This window comes from Mastigoproctus giganteus, chromosome 6, assembly GCF_048544385.1.
Source record: "Mastigoproctus giganteus isolate SK-2022 chromosome 6, ASM4854438v1, whole genome shotgun sequence".
NCBI lineage: Eukaryota > Metazoa > Arthropoda > Arachnida > Uropygi > Thelyphonidae > Mastigoproctus > Mastigoproctus giganteus.
In genome coordinates, this window is record NC_143580.1 from 47,884,471 (window position 1) to 47,902,219 (window position 17,749).

At 38.7% G+C, this 17,749-nt stretch overlaps 1 protein-coding gene across 1 annotated transcript in view; it reads right to left on the reverse strand.

The window, feature by feature from the left end:
- Positions 1-5,931: 5,931 nt before the first annotated feature.
- Positions 5,932-17,749, reverse strand: part of LOC150084227 (bcl-2-related ovarian killer protein homolog B-like) — a 77,925-nt gene continuing 66,107 nt past the window's right edge. The window contains exon 2 of the mRNA XM_090375118.1: positions 5,932-6,109. Within this exon, the coding sequence (XP_090231244.1) occupies positions 5,981-6,109 (129 nt within the window). The 3' untranslated portion in view covers positions 5,932-5,980. The remainder of the gene's footprint in view (positions 6,110-17,749) is intronic.

Consider the following 17,749-nt stretch of genomic DNA (forward strand, 5'->3'; position numbering starts at 1 on the left):
TTATGTTATGTTTACATTTCTGTGTGTATGTACTTAGCTGAGGAAGGGGTTCATTACCCCAATAGCTTCTTTACCGTATTAAAATTCATTTAGTTCCATTGATTCTATTGTATTTTTCTTTTGCAAAACCAGTGCCACAGGCCCATTCTCTTTCACAGCTTATTGTCACAAAATGTCATGGCCATGAATTTCACCAGTTCCACAGTCATTTACTGAACTTCTCTCATGGTTTGAGTAGCACAAGTGACAAAGTTTCACTGCTTTTCATTGATGCAGGCTCAAAACAAACCAAGAGGTAACCATCATTGTTATGCCTCAAATATGTTTTGATATATATGTGGGTAGATCCTAAAAGGCATATTTTGCCATTGGTAACAGCATCAGTTTCTCTTATATTTGTATAATGTAGATAATATGAAGGGATAGTCAAATGGCAACAAGATTTCTACAGCCTGAGAATAAATTACATGCCACTACTCAAAGTATGGAGGAAAATTCTACTACTTCAGAATTATAATGGGAAAAGTGTCACATTCCTCTGTGTTTGTCAAAGTTTACAGCAGCAATGACTTAATGACATTTCTGGTGACAAGAGCATCCAATATATCTCAGTGCAGTGCAGTTCAGATTCAAAGAAACCAGCACAAGTCTGCCTATATCATCATCATTCACTTTCTCAGATTGCAGGAATATCTAAAATGTATGCTCAACCTCAAAATTGATGAAACACAAGAACCTGCAAATGGGACTGGGTCTGCAGCACCTGATTTATGAAACTTCAGGGATTGCATCAAGAATAGTACAGATGCTAAAGATGGGAAAGTGACTTTTTTTTTTTTTTTTTTGGGCAAAAAGCATCATGAAGGTGCTTTGGTAACTTTTCTACTAGAGAGCCACTTCATATTGGTCCAGGTAGAATGTAAATAGATTGGCATTCCCAGAAGAGGGTAGTTACATTATTCCAATAAGAACCTAAGTGCAAGCATTAACAGGTGTAGCTGTAATGAGCTATGTGACTGAGGTGCTACAGTTCACAAAACATTGCTTGGAGTGGGTACTGCCAGTTATTCACAGACTGTCAAGGAAAGTGCTCCAAAGGTGAAAAGAATTGCATTACATGTTCTTCAGACCAGACAGTCAAATGTGGCTTTTGTGAGTGTTAGGCACATTACCTCAAAAGTGAAATTCAACAGAAGGGAATATGGTGTGGGATAGCTTCTTAGTTTGGACTAAGAAATTAGTTGTAATATTTAATCCCTCAGAACCATTCCATACATTGACAATTTAGACATTCCACAATACACCCACACTGTGGCAATTCTGTGGAATTGGATCATACTATGTCAGCATGTTAAAGTGCATGAATCCAAACTTGCAAGCACCTGTTTCAGAACGCTGTGATTAGCATAGGCACATCATGCAAGAAAACAAGCTTATGCAGCATCAACCAAAAAAAATTCTCCCATTTCACCCCTCTGTTCGTTCCAAATACCCGTCCAGTCCAGTCCAGCCTTAAATTTATTTAGGCTATCAACTTCCACAACAAAGGATGGAAATCTGTTCCACCAACCAACTACCGCTGGCTAAAGGCAAACTTCCGCACATCTATCCTACATCTGTCTTTCCTCAATTTGAATTTATGCCCTCTCAGGTGATTATTCTGAGCAAGAGGAAGAATCTCATCAGCATTGAGCATGCTCAAACCATTCAAAGCTTTATACACCTCAATCAGATCACCTTTCAGGTGCCTGGTCTCCAGACATTGTAATTTGCAAAACTTAAGCCTTTCTTTGTAAGAGCAACCCTTTGTTCCATTCACTAATCTTGTTGCCCTTCTCTGTACTCGTTCCAACAGCTCTACATCCTTCTTGAAATGAGGCCTCCAGACCTGTATACAGTACTCAAGGTGTGGCCTGACCATTGCCTTATACAAGGGAATAATCACCTCCTTATCCCTGCTAGAAAAATTCCTGTATATCATTGACAAGACACCATGAGCTACTCTTGCAGACCGTCTGCACTGATTGACAAGACAGTTCTGACCTGACTTCCATAGAATACCTCTGACATGATCTAGGATGCTGATTTAATACAAAGCCAACATGCCTTCTCTTTGTGCATCTGTGATTGCTTTTAATGAAGTGGAGCAAAACATCAGCTGTTTACTACTATAAACTAGCTGAAGTATTTCCAAAAATATTACAGCTATTGCAAAAAATAGTTCCATACATTAATTTTCTAATTCTATATTAGATTTAGGAAAGTATAGAATATAGCATAATATGCTTTACTGATACATAAGTTACCAGTTTCCCCTCCCCAGGATAGGTAAACTATTCGTACCAGTAATGATCACTTAACATCAGGGTTATGCTCTTGAAAGTATCACATTAAATCATATGTTAATGAACTAGATATTTCCATAATGATTAAGTAGAATAGCTGATACACCTTCTGGCATTCAAAGTACTCTGTATACAAACAAATGAAACTTCTCTTCCTTCTACAGTTGCATAGAGAAAAAAATAATAAAAGCCACTATACTGTAGACATGTAAGTTTATGTATTGCTTCTTGAACTCTTATGAGAATGGTAGCTATGCTGCAACATGCATAAAGACAGCCAAGAACTAGTGGCAGAATGATAAACATGAGGGAATAGAGTCAGGAAATCAATGGTAGAAACTTGTTGGGGACATTGCAGTCATTATGACCAAGACAGACAGAATGACTACATTTATCTTCTTAATTCATTTCATAATTCCTGTGGTGTCCAGTTTCAAATCTCAGTGCAATATGTTTTCTAAGTATCTGCTGATCACCACTTTTTCTGACAAACTCAATTATAATTGAGTTTTCTGTTGCCTCTTTTATTACACTTGAAGTTTTCCATTCTGCATGGAATTTTTCTCATATCCAATAATTTTCTGAAAAGGATGAAAAATCCCCTCTGGAAGAGTCCATTAACCTGTAGGTGCACAATGACCATAAAGGGATGCAGATGGTCTGCAAGGATGGAGATGTAACCTGAACCATTCAGAGATGCATCTAAACATATCAGAGGCCCAACGTGTGCCAGTTGAACACGCCCAAACCATTACTGACCATCCACCTGCCTAAACAGTTCCTTATTGACATGACGGGTGCATAGCTTTGTGTGGTTTCCACCAGATACGCCCCTCCCATCTGCTCGAAATAACTAGACTGATCAGACAAGTAGACCCATTTCTAATCTCCAAGGTCCAGTGCTGATGTTCTTTCACCCAGTTGAGGTGTAGAGTTCTATGTCTTATTAGCAATGGGAATCTGGTGGGTCAGCAGCTCCCATAACCTATTGCAGCTAATGATCACCTGATGGTCTTGAGGGAGATGTTTCTGGAACCTGCCTCATTGAAGTCGGCAGTGATTTGTGCCACTGTCGCTCTCTGGTAGGCTAAAACAATGCAGGACATTGACAGCCATGCTCATACACCACCTTTCTCTCCCCACAGTGCTCTCCATGATGAAATGTTATTCTGGAAACGGCATATTCCTGATACACTCTGGATACTGTCAAATGGGAGATACCGAAATTTCTGTACCACCTGCGATAGAGTGACCTATGTGTTGGGCACCCACGATCACAATTTTCAAAGTCTTAACTCACGATGTTTATCCCTACTGACATCGAATTACTGTCTATGTGAATGCAGTATACCTATATACCTGCCAAGCAGTAGGTTTGTCCACTAGCGAGAGGGGCAACTGTCATGTTGCCCAGGAACCAGGTATCCCATAAATTCTGTCCTTTCGGTGTAGTTGTGTATGTTTTAGGATGATCAGCGACTAAGGCCATATATTGTTCCATGTATATTATCTGTAAATTGTGTATGTTCTGGGGTCTATTTTCTTTTTGCTGGATGACAAACCAGAGTTTCCACAGGAAAAACCATGCTCATCTTGCTTGGATTGACTAACTTAGCCACGTTGTGAAAAAGCCCATAAAAATTCCTCGCATCATCAACGGAACTCTAACTCCAGTCTTTTCCACCCATTGCGTCAAGGACAGTGATCCTACCAACCCACAATAACAGTAGTAGTGGCATATGATGTGAGAAAGCAAACTAATAAAGCATGAACAAAAAAAAAAAAAAAAAAACTTCCCAGATTTGTTTAGCTCTTCCTTGCGTTTACTCAAACTACCTACTTCCACAACAGATGGAACTTTGTTCCAACAACCAACCACCCGTTGGTTGAAGGCAAACCTCTGCACATCTATCCTGCAACCATCCTTCCTCAGTTTGAATTTATGCACCCTCAGCAGTAGTCTGAGCAAGAGGACAAGTCTAATCAAAATTGATGTGTGGTTTTAACAAGAAAATAATCTGATTTAAGTCATTGGACCATTTTTGGTGGACAACCAGCATTTCTAGATTAGAAATGGAGAAAGGCTGCTAATCGGCTTTCAGTCAGTAATCGTAGGAAGAGAAAGTGTAACCAGTTGTTTTGGCAGCACAAGGGTTCTGATAGTCCTGTTGTCTTGTCAAGTGAGATCAGTTCGTGGATCCATAATGTGGAGTGTTGGTATAGTCAATGTTTGCTTCTTTTGGCCCTTGGCGAGGACTTTTCTGCCAAGGTTTCCGGCACCACTGAGCAGTGCCACTAAGGTAACCAAGAGAGTATTAGATTAATGAAGTTAGTAAAATAAAAAGAAAGGTGGATTTCCTTTCCCTGCCTTCGATTACTACTTGAAAACAAAGCTCTTCGGAAGAAAGTAAAAAGTCACTAAATATCAAAAATAAACAGCAATATGTATTCAAAGGAAGCTCTATAGATCACTATTTATTGCTCACTCACTGAAAAATCACTTGACATCCAGGCCCATTACAAAATAGATTTTGGCATCATACCAACATTGTTTTTTTCGTTCAAATTTCCTTTCGCTGTATATATTGATTGGTTAAAATACAGTTATTAATAACTTTTAAAAAAAATTACGTTACATTAATTTTTCATCTGCTTCGTGCATTGGGGTCAGTTAACTCTGGACACGTTCTTTTTAATCAAACTAAGAAGTGGCCCAATAGATGTCAAAATAGGTCTTCGTAAAGCGTGAGCCTAGTAATGCACATCTTTCCTAGTCCTAAACACAAGTTGTATCGTTCAATTTAGATAAGAAACAAAGAGGGGGGAACAATAATTACAATATTCTACATGGGGGCTGTCGAATTATTTTTTGACACTGAATGGTGCGTTGGACCCAAAAAGGTTTTGGATGCATTGACATTTAAAATTACACTTTTATAGCCAGAAATTATGATCCAAGTTTCAGTGTGATGGGAACCTGATTTACTGGCTCATAGTTATAACCTTTCAGCGTTAATTCAGTACAGGTAAGTAGGAGAACTAGTGATCTCACAGCACAGATTCCATGAGGACGAACCTCGTTCGTTGACCTCGATTAAATTATTTTTTTATTAAAGCTGAGCATAAAATTTCTTTACATAATTCACAAAAATATTTGGTAGCATCAGGTGAGAATCGCTAGTGGAGGGAGGATATCGATTCCAGTAGCTTCTGGATCTGTCACTAGGTGGCACGCGACGCAATGTGACTTGCTGCAGAAAAGGGCCGACCACTCCTAAGCTATAAGTCATCTGTCTTGCATAACAAATCTGAAAACTAAGCAGCAGCCTTCAGTTACGCGCACAACACTCCCTCTGAAAGTCTTAGAGTTGATAAACTCGCTGTTTCATATTTATTTTCATTATCCTCATTATGATCATCAGTCCAAGGAAGCTTAAGTAATAAAGAAAATAAATGACCCGATTTTCTTGAGGTTTGTGTCACATACCTTGAATTAACTAATCAATAAAAATCACCAGTCATTTCTTAAATAAAGAGGAAAAAAAACAAAACAAAATTTAGATTTCTTTTTTCTTTTATTGGCCAGACATTACAAACATTCAATATGAAGTGCAAGATAAGTCAGCAGACAAGAACTAATACAAACTTTGTCGTATTATACAGTAAATTAATATGGTTACCATAACAACAGCTGACACTGACAACAATACTTTCAGTACCATCGGGTGTGAAGATTTACGCTTGAAGCACGTGAGCAGCGTCGTCTGCAAAGAAATAATTGAGCGATGAAGTCATTTATTTTGGCTAATAAAATAATTTATTCATGAGATAATGAAAGTTATATTGAATGCATTTTGACTAAATAAAAACATAAAATTAGGGAACTTTTCATTCTATTTAAGGTACATAAGAAATATGCATTGATATGTGTGTGTGGGGGGGGGGTGATGGACTTATCAATTATTCATAATTCGTTCTGCACCATGTTTACGCTCGCCATTTTACATTGTGATTTGATTTTTATTATAGTGCATTGGCAATTTATGCCATGATGTTCCAAGAACCCCAGGGACTCATATCTGGTGTGTATGAGTTTGGCACACCCAGGGTCCTGAGCTGGATATCACTCTTCTTTCTCTCTCAGAATTTAATTTATTTATTTTTATTTTTTTGGCTGACGCAGCAAAAGCTGCAGGCTTCCTTCCACCATGTGGCTAGTAATAGTAAGTCCGAAAACAAAATACGTTATTTTATTTTTGGTTACCATGCCAGTTTATTTAAAACAAACAAAAAAGTAGTAAATATCGATGAAAACAAGTAAAGAATAAGGGTGAGTGGGATAAATATTAAATTGCATTTATATACAGATTTAAAATTTGCTCATATCGTCTGTCTCAAGTGAGGTTTTTACTTTGTGATTAATATTCGTGGCATAAGTTAAGTGTCTTTCTCGGTTCCTATTAATAATAAATATCTCATTTGAAAAGGTCAACTAATTCAGGTCTTGCATCTATTTGTATTTTAATTAAATTCAGTTTTGTTTATAAATGTTTGTTTTTAACAAATAATGTCCAAATTAAACTGCAATAGACCTATGATAGTATTAGTTCTAATTGCATCGATTATAAATGACACCGTTAACAAAGGAAAACATGCTGCAAAAAAATAATTAAATTTGTCAGTTCACCTGCACTTTGGAGATAACTCGTCGTACTTTGTTAAAGAGAGAAAAAAAAAAAGTATTTGGCTGAAAATATAAGAATGAATTTAGCTTATTAATGGATTTCAAAATCTAGATGACTGTCAAGCGCAAGACCAAAAAAAAAAAAAAAAAAAACTCCCTTTTAAATAACTGAATCAACATTACTTCTTTAGAATGTTACTTTTACCCGTTTTCGCTGTCCTATCTTATTCTATTCACTTTTATGACGATCCTTCAGCTTTATTCGATTTCGCCGTATCTTCGGTTCGGATGTGAGAAAAAAAAAATTAAAATAAAAATTGCGCAGGCCGCTTTCAGTTAATGGGCGGAGACGTACTGGAGATCGATTGGACAGACAGTGGTGGCAAAAAAAGTTCTACGAGGATCTTCCCACTCCCCCACATTACTTCTTTCCTCTCCGGAGGCAGCACAACTCGTCGAAAACTAATCTCTGTGCTGTGCTTTAGGCGAACTAACTCGACAGGCTGTGACGTTATCGATCGAATCCGTATTCAGATACGTTCACTCTTAAAACTGATGGAAGGTATTTCGCTAAGTTTTTTTTTTTTTTTTTTTTTTCAGTTTTTTTATTATTTCGATCTTAGGTACTTGAAGTTACCTTCCGGTTGTGAGATGCTATCTATTCGCGCGAAGGAATTAGACTCAGTTTCCGATATAACGCACGTTCTGATGGTAAATTCTTTCCTTTCCTCTGACATCGCAGGAATCTGCGATGTCAGAACCCGAATGGATGCGTTGAGGTTTGCAATCACATCCAGCTTGAGTTTGACAAGTGGAGTTGCTCGGATCAGAAAATGAAGAACCGTATTTACTGTATGTGGTCTTACTCCATCTTTTAGGCAAAATGTTTCTTCCATATCCACTCCAAGGCCTTGAAGACTAAGAACAAAATGGTCTTGCTGGAGTTTCAGGTGTAATTTTCCATTAATTGTGGCGTCCCGGAAGACTAGTTCGACGATTCCAGTTGGTGAATTGTGAGACGCAGCGTGCATATAAAAGGGAGTCTATGAATGCGTGGGAGTTCTCCTGCCCCGTATATTCTGTTCATTGAGGTAGACGGAAACGCGCTTCCATTGTCAACCATATGTAGTGAATAGCTGTTGCGTCGTTTCCTGGATATTGACGAAATTAAATCGCAAAAGGCGAATCCTCCTTTCTTGTAAAGGTCGGCCAGGGATTGTTGCTTCTGCCCTTAATAGTTTTAAACCTTGTCGAACTATGTTTAAAGTGGATTTTAATGTTAAACTCAAATGCTGTGAAACTCCTTTCACAGAATCCCTTAAGCTACAAATAACGACTTTCAGTCACCTTTACGGACTTCTTTTGCCAACAACACAGAAATAGATTGTTCCAGCTTTTTTATTGGCCTTAAAATCGATGATTTTTTCTGAACTAAATTTCTCTTTAAACTCACATTGCACCGTGACAAAACCTTTTTACACATAAGATGCTGCTCAGTAATGTAATCCACCTTACTTACAGAATTTCCACTAGGGTGCATCACTAACCGACAAAGAAACTTATGTCTTACATGTTTAATGATACCAATCAATGCCAAACTCACTAATGCCAGCCCAATACATCAAAAAATACAGACATTCAAAATGTCATCTTTTCTTAAGTACCCTGTATGTAAATGAAAGTAAGCTTCTGAAGTTCAGCTTGACCCAATATAATCCTGTACCACCTTGCTTACGAAAGCAGTACTCGAAAAGGAAAAGGTCTGTCCAGTCCTAAATTTTGAGTGTACTTCCATTCGACTCTGGGAAGGTTTCAGGTTCAATACAGATTCCGCAGCTCATCAACCTAGTTACCCCCATTGCAAAAATTTGCATACTTTTCAAAATTTCAGGGCTAATATTTAGAATAAATATTAGCCCTGAAATTTGGACCTTTTGCACCAACGATAGTACCGAATTCTGCATAGGTACGTATTAAAAATTTCTGGAATATGACGCGGGAAAGACAGTAAGTACTATAATAAAGACTGGTCCGATACTTTTCGAAGGGTAGTGCAGTAGGATCATCAAATGTATCGCATACGATATGTTAAATAACTTCCGATATTACATGGCACTATTCTTCTACATGGAAAAAAATTGCAGGCAAATTGGGGACAAGTAATTTGCGCACAAGAGAGATTTCCTGTCAAATATAATAGAGTTAGAATCTTCAAATCTAATTTGCAGCTTCATTTCGAGGGATGCATAGATCGCACGAAACGTGCGCACTATCTCTAACGCGAAAAGCAAACTTAGTTATACTAAAGGAAGTAAACTATAATAGAACAAGGTCCTTTAATATCCTGAAAGACAAATTAAACAGATGTAGGCACTGTTTGCATAACAAACCCTTCGTATTTTATTGTTTAAGACTAAAACGGTAGTGCTGGTGTAAATCAATCTTCCTTGAAGACTGTGTACTGGGTTACAGCAATAAAATTTAAATGTGACCTGATGGATAATGTTAGGAAAAAGCTCTATAGGCAAATAACTTTCTTAACTTTGTTGTAATAATAGAGAAAATTATTTTGTTGAGTAACCTGTAGAGTGGCTATCTTATCGAATAGGTACACTGATCACACAAAATATTAGACGGGTTACATTGAGAAAAAAAGTCGTAAAAGTAAACGACACTCGAGCTTCCTACATCTTAACGATACTATAATAACATCAAATAATTAAAAAAAAAAAAAAAAAAAAACTTTGTAAAATGTGTTTCATTTTATCAAGAATTTCTAGTTTAACATTTCTAAAGAAAATTGACTTCTGCCTACAGTAGTGACCCTGAATAAAAGAAAAGACCAAGCAACATTTGATTGCTTGCTCCTGCAGGATCCTAATACATACATAAACAAAGGTCTTTATTTATATACACTAACATTTCAAAATATCGGCAGCATCATTCCAAATAAACACACTGGTAAAATACACATTTCTGAACATCTTACTACAAATAACCTTTATTTAGAGGAAAACTAATACGGTGTGCTGAAAGCTTTTGTGATAGCCTTTAGTTGCCGAATACAATATTTTTTTTTTTTTTTTTTTTTTTTTGTAAATGTCCTCCGATATTTTCAGTCATTTGGTCTTCAAAACAGCGGCCAGTTCAGTTTTCTTTTTGAGGAAGGGGCAGCTCTCCTCTCACACACATCCGACGAACCAGTTCATCAGAGAAGTTCTTTATAGGACTGAGATAATAGCTCTAGGCTGGACAGTAACTTTTCGACGCTCATGTCCTCAAACCAGTTCGTCACAACGCGAGCATGATATGGACCGTTATCCTACTGATACAGGTTCAAGTAAATGGGTCTTCTCCAACATGCTACCACAACTTAAGCAACGCATTATTGTCCAGGACGTCTAGATAGACAAAAAAAAAAACAACCTAATGGTCCCAGCCCAAACCATGAAAAACAACCGCAAGCCAGCACACTGCCGCAGCCAAACTTCATTGTCTAGATAATACAATTCGCTACAACCATCAGGCTGGTAGACTATGTACTGTGACTTGTCACTCCAAAGCACAGCTTTCCATTGGTCAAAAGGCCAAAAACCGGAGGACTTACCAGGCTAGATGGCATCTGGCATTAGTCGGGGTGATTAGTGGCTTGTGGATGGCTACAAGACCTTGGTAACGCAAATGACAGCGTCTGCGCACTGTGCTACAATGGTGTCTCAATCGTCTCACTGACAGCTTGTGTCTGCTGCCACAACCCCGACTTGAATAGTTCCAAGTGGACGATTCTCTGTAGCGCTCTCCTGTCAGGTTCGGTGGTTTTCATTTCGTGATGGTTTCAGCACCAGCACCACCACCACCAATCGTAGATGTAGGGTTACTCACTGGAGTTTAAATGGCATGTACAGACCAATTGCTTATGTGACACCCTATTATCAATCCGTGCTGAAATCCGTTTACTCCATCGATCGCAACATATTACATTCCCATTAATACTATTGTATCCTCGATAGCCAACAAGCATATTTATAGACCAACTATCAAAGGAGGGATGTCCGGACATTAAAAACCCTACCACCGAGTAGGGTTTTTAAGCGCATCAGCAACTTGGGCCATATACGACCCTAGGGGCTCACATCTGGTGAGTATGGGTTTGTTTGGCACACCCAGGGTCCTAAGCTGGATGGTGCTTCCGTGCATCATATGGCTAATAATAATATTGCGCCGTTATAATATGTCTGCAAATTGTGTATGTTCTGTGATCGATTTGCTGTTTTCTGGACGAAAAGAGAAGTTTCCGGGAGAATAAAAACATGCTACCCTCGCCCGACTAACTCAGCTATATTGTGAAGACCCATGAAAATTCCTCACTTCCTTGATGGGATTCGAACTCGGGTCTTTTCTATTCAGCGTGAGGAGAAAAAGGAGGTTCTACCAACCGTGCTACCAATATTGCTACCCACGAGAGCGTAGGGAGGTGTATTAACAGTATCGCGAAGAATACTTTTAATGGTAATGTCAGGTGGATACCAAAGTTTAATTTTATTGTAGAGTGTTCTCGTGAGATAACCTCTTCAAGAAAGCACAAGATTTTTCTTTTCTTTTATTATTTTTTTCGCATTTTATGGACAAGTGCCGCATAAAAATCGATTCAGAATTATCTTTTATTACAGTACCCACTACAGCAAGTATTTATGTACTAAATCTTGTTACAAGCCTCTTCAGGGAGAATTTATGCGCGGGTGTAACAGACATCTGGTTCGCCTCTCCTTAACAACCACGCATTTAATGACCCACCGAAGTTAATAGTTTTATCCAAAGGGCGAAAGACATTTCGCAGGAGGTTTAGTAACATAATCGCACACCACCTGGCAGAGCAAATCAGTACTACTAGTTAGAACTTGAACAGGGAATTTGATAATAAAAGAAATAAATCAAATAGTGGATTTTCGTCAGCATTAAAAAATAAATCTTAATAAAACTAAATAAAACTCACAAACGACTGAATTGGAGATAATACAGGGGTGCGTACTATCCATGCTTCTATTCGACATATATATAAATCATATTATAAAAGAATGGAGGAAAACCTCCAAGATAAGCATCAAAATTACCATAAAGCAAGAATGGACACTGCTTTTTGCTGATGACCAGGTTCTAATAAAAGAAAATGAGAACCCATTGTAGAAAGCCATCTTCTCATTAAACAAAAGAGCAAAATCATTTAATATGGAAATTAACTTCAAAGACAAAACTGATAGCATTTAAAGGAAGAGATCCAATAAGAAGCGAGATCTGCATTTATAATAATATTATTGAACAAGTTAACACCTTCAAATACCTAGGATACCACCTGTCCTACGAAAAAGAAATTGAGCAAAAAATATATAATTTCATAGGAATAACTAAAACCATATTTTCAAATCTAAATGCATAAGAAAACAAGGACACCAATACATAACAGCCAGACCTATCCTAACCTATGGCTCTGAGGCATGGACAGTGAGCAAAGAGAACAGGAGAAAGTTGACTGGTGCAGAAATGCGCAGAACCGCAGGCTATACCAGACTTGACATAAAAAGAAATCAAGACATCTATCCTGTCAGAACTGGAGACAACTTCAGTACTGAATTTTATCGACTCATACAGAAACAGATGGATCTAGTATGTACAGAGAATGGAAGAGGGATGCTATCCGAAAGAGATTCTAAACTACACACCCTGGGGAAGGAGAGACAGACCCCTACAAAATGGAGAGACCGTAACAGGCCACTAGGCCTAATACTGGACAGGAAGAAGAGAACTTTTCCACGTGTCTGAGTGCATGTTCACTAACACTGCTGATTAATTAATTTTTTTTTCTCCTTTTGAGACTTTGTACATAACCTTTCCCGTTTTGTTGCAAGTTTTACTGCACCCTAGGTTTCCAAAGACTTAGGTACAATAATTAAGAGTATATTTACCAATTGTCCAGTTTTGGCTGGGTATATTCTGGCTTTCAACTGAAATGTCAAGTGTCGTTTATACCTTCGAATGCAATCTGCCTGGTTTTCATACCGTTAACCTGAGACATTTCTTCCCCAAGCAGATCGTGGTCAGATTATATCTATAGCAAGGAGGAAAACAAAATGAGGCTCAAGGCTTAGCTTCCTATTCCGTACTAACGCTGTTGAATGGCTCTGAGCCGCCACTTATTTTTTGCCCTGCTATGGGCAGCGAGATTTCCATAAGTTAGAATACGACTATAATTTTCAAGAAAGATCGCCTCTAATCTTCTCCAAAAACTGTTTTTAGCAACTGTTGGTGATCCGAAGACTTTTCAATGGTTCACAAAGTTTAAAAATGGTCGCTTGCCCTTCGAAGAATAGAAGGACAAGCGACCTTTTAAGTGGCTTTAGTAACCTCTTCAATGGTAAGGGTGATAGAAGAAAAGTGAATATGAGGTAAGTTTCTGTGGAGATTGTGCCATACTTAATGTCTTTAAATGAAAGGATTTCTTAGCTGGCGATATTCAGCCTCTGTTGTCACGATAAATATCATGGCACCCCATCCTAATGAACACAAACCTACGCGTGCTGTGCACGAGTCCACGCTGTACCCGAGTAAGCTCCCCCATTCACCTATCCCAAGTTATTACTGCAGCCTTCCCAAAAACAATATTCCCCAATTCGTGGACCTGCATCGCTACTGTCCACGTAACCCAAGAAAGAATCCATGTCAACATCACAAGTGAAGAAAATGTAAATTTGTTTCTTTCACACCAATGGCATTTGTTCAGACGGAATTCATCACGAAAGGAAATCCTAAGTTATTATGTAATAATTCAGAGGGCTTTGATAAACTGTGGGGTGCAACAGTTTGTATTCTAATGACTGTTTCGATAGAGCACTGTCACGACGACAATGCTCCAGCTCATAGTGCACTTTATATAAGTACTGTGTTTCAAAATTTCGCAAAACAAATTCCGTGGCTGCTGTTACAGGTCGCTGAAAAACGTTTAGCACATTCTTTATTTCCTGATGTGTTGTTTTGTAGTAGTCAAAGAATCAGAAAGATATACAATTATTACCGAGGCAGAAAATAGGTGACTCCAATTAAAGGAAATTGCGCTTTTAGTCAGGAAAACCGTTCCTTATGAAAGATTTTAGAACGATAAATCAGCGTATTACCAAGACAATCTTGCACTTTCCTCCTTCGTAAAAATAAAAAAAGTCTGTCTGTGTGCATTCAACCAAACAGATGGTGAAAGGGGGAGAAAGCAGGATCAAAGAAGTCACACTGACGTCAATTATTAAAGCCAACACACCTGGGTGTGCGTATGAGAGAGAGAGAGAGAGAGAGAGAGAGAGAGAGACTTTCTTCGGGGTCGACAACTTTGAAGTTCGTGTGGGATCAAGGTCTAGTTAAGGTGAAGAAGGTCGACCAAAGCTTTTATTTGTTCTCGGTGGGCGCCATGTCACAACTGAAGACAAAATTAGCCAAGGCGACCTTTTAGAAAATAATGGGGATATTATAGACGTAATTATTGTCATTAAGACAATTAATCCGATATCTCAATATACCATAAACCGATTACAAAGTCGGTTTTGTAAATATCTGTCTCTCATATCATAACAACATTCATTACCAATCCCAGGGGCTCACATCTGGTGAGTATGGGCTTGGCACCCTGGGTCCTGAGCTGGATATCATCATTCTTCACTCTCTCTCGTGGTGGGGAGGGTAACTCGATTTTTTTTGGCTAGTGCAGCAAAGCCTCAGGCTTCCTTGCGCCATATGGCTAATAATAATAATAATCATGTGATTTAGTATTGCTTCTACGAAAGAATACCATAACAATGGTATTACTTTTTTATTACCATTATTATGGTATTACAAAAGTATTACCATCTACATTTTCTAATACATTACGAAATACTCGTATCGCAGGGGCTAAATGTGAGCACACGATGGACTGCTACAGACAGTTGAAGGGCATCTGGTAGGACCTCAACCGTGGCTATCTGAACAACAGATCTACATTTGACTTTATTTTCCTCAACGGGAGGTCGTTTTGGAATTTATTATATGCAGGTCACCGAGCCGTCTCCCCCGTTTGCACTTCACGCTAGATGATAGAAGAGATATTCGTGGGACATTCTGTCCCAGGAACATCTTGCCTTAGAGATAAGCAGAGTTTGAAGGAAAAACAGCCAGGATCCTATATTCCAAATGAAGATGAAAATTTCGTTATATAATTGTTCAAACGCATCGTACAACCCCTAGGATGTACAATGTACACTTCAAGTCTGAATATTGCAAGCATTCTTTTGTCAGTTTACATTATGAAAAACAGGAATTTTGAAAAAAAATACCTCTCACAATACGTGCGTTTGAATGACTGTGATTGGAGTCCACACGATTTCTAATCGTAGCGAAGACTCAGTTTCCGTTCAGGAAATATGCAACGTGGCAGGGTGCACATGGTCTCCTGAGAGCTGTCGCTAGACCTTACCAATGAAACGTTGTCCTGTACGCACCAGGGGTTCTTGCCAGCAAAACATGCCCCATATTAAGCAACACCAGCCCAGATAGTGGATACCATGGACTCATGTGTTGCTTACGCCACATACACGGAGTCTGTCGGCATGTTTGACCAGGTATTTGGACTCATCTGACCAGCAACACTTGTTTTCAATTCTCCAGTATCCAACCAGTATGTTGTTGACACCACAGCATTCGCTGTTGACAATGACAGGCTGTGAGCAGAGGGTGTCTCATCTCATGGGTTGTCTGCTGTGGAACCTCATACATCTGAGTGTGAGGCGCATCGTCATTGGCATATCGTTCTTTCATTCCCCATATTGTACTGAAATGTCACACAGTTGAGCTCGTACAATGCCCTGAGCCGTGCCCTTAGCTCATCGCGAACACCCATCTTGTAATCCTTTACAGTTCTATCAGTGGGAAGTGGTTTGGTCTGTTTTCGACACCATTCTTAGTACACCTTAACCACAGTGGACTGCGAGCAACCGACAAGACACGCAGTTTCCGATATGGAACTACCGACGCACGAGCTCCCACAATCATGCCCTTTTGAAACTGTGATATTCGTTCAACGTCCCATAACTTCTATTTTATCACTTTGACTTGCACAACCAAATGCAAATTACCACGGCTCTAGAGTGCAAAGCTGTTCAGCTTTTTATACTGCGAATATGAGGCATAGTCCATTACGGATGGGTGATCACTGTGCGTGCCTGCGCGCGCGTGTTTGCTTTGTTTAAAGGCAAAATTAGGCAAGTAAATATTTAGGGCAGAAATGTATTCTCCTTCTGTTGATCATATAATAGTCCAGCATGTTGAAACTGCCGTCCGGGCTAGTGACAGCCCTGGAAATTATAGTTAATGTTAATAAGGAAATTGTTGAATGCTATTAAAATGCTATAATATCAATTTGTAGGGCTGATTGTCAAATAGATGTTGATTCAATACAAAATATTATATGCGGCTTTTATATAGCTGTCCTAGGTTGCCCAACCATATATTCACGATATTACCACTGCTCCTCCATAAGACTGTACTCATAATTCTTTATATACTAAGAATTGTAATTATTAGAAGTAACTGGTTGATTTATGGGAAATAATCTTTCTTCAGGGTGCCACATTTCACTAAATTATCCTCAGATAGTCCATTATACACAACTTACAACGTTTTTGTATTTGCCTGCACAAATACCAAATAAATTTTTTATGGCATTTGTACAAGAAACTGTGGTATCTATGTTGTTACGTAGGTAAATAAGTGCCTAAGATAAGTAATATTACATCCAAATAAGTTAGTTGTTGTTAGGTTTATTAGCGCAAAAGGTTACGACTGCCAAAATGTGACTGTTACTATGGGATAATACAAAACAGATTTAAGAGTGGGTATATAGGTTTAACAAGAGATAACTGAAAAAATTCCGCCAAGTAGGGATCATATCCACGTGACTTGACAGTGGCTCTTGTTGGTTAGGCAGTGATCGGAAAGTGTGGAGGAACTTCCCTCACAGTACTAGGATGTTTTAGGCGCATCGGCGACTAAGGCCATATTTCTGCCTGTATATAGTCTGCAAATTGTGAGTGTGTTCTGAGGTCAATTTCCTTTTTGCTGGATGAAAAACCCAAGTTACCAGGAGAGAAAAAAAACCATGCTACGCTCGACTAACTCAGTCACATTGTGAAAAACTCCCATAAAAATTCCTCATATCATCGACGAGACAAACTCTGGCCTTTTCCACCCAGTGTGAGGAGGATGGCGATCCTACCATCTGTGCTACCCACGAGGGAACTCCTTGCAGTAGAGACTGCTGTATTAAGTTACCACGTCCAATCTCTGGACAACACGACTTCTTCATGCCTATTTAACAGGAAGCTGGATTTCCATCTGTTTATTTTGATTGAGAAAAAATAGAAAAAACTTAATTCGTTTCAACAGCGATTTTGCAGCGCTGTCAGTGCACTGGAGTCTGTAGATATTGGCCTGCGAACTGGAAAGATCACGAAGGGAAGTTAAGGCCATCTTTACTGCATGCATTCAGAAATGTACACAACTCATTCCAGTGGTAGCAAACACAGATTGAAGAGAAGATCACTGCAGCTCCTACAGTGCATCGGATTTTGAGCCATCTGTATATAATTGAAGTGCTTGGCGTTCACAGAGGCATAGTCTGCAACTGCTGAATTGTTTCCATTTGCTA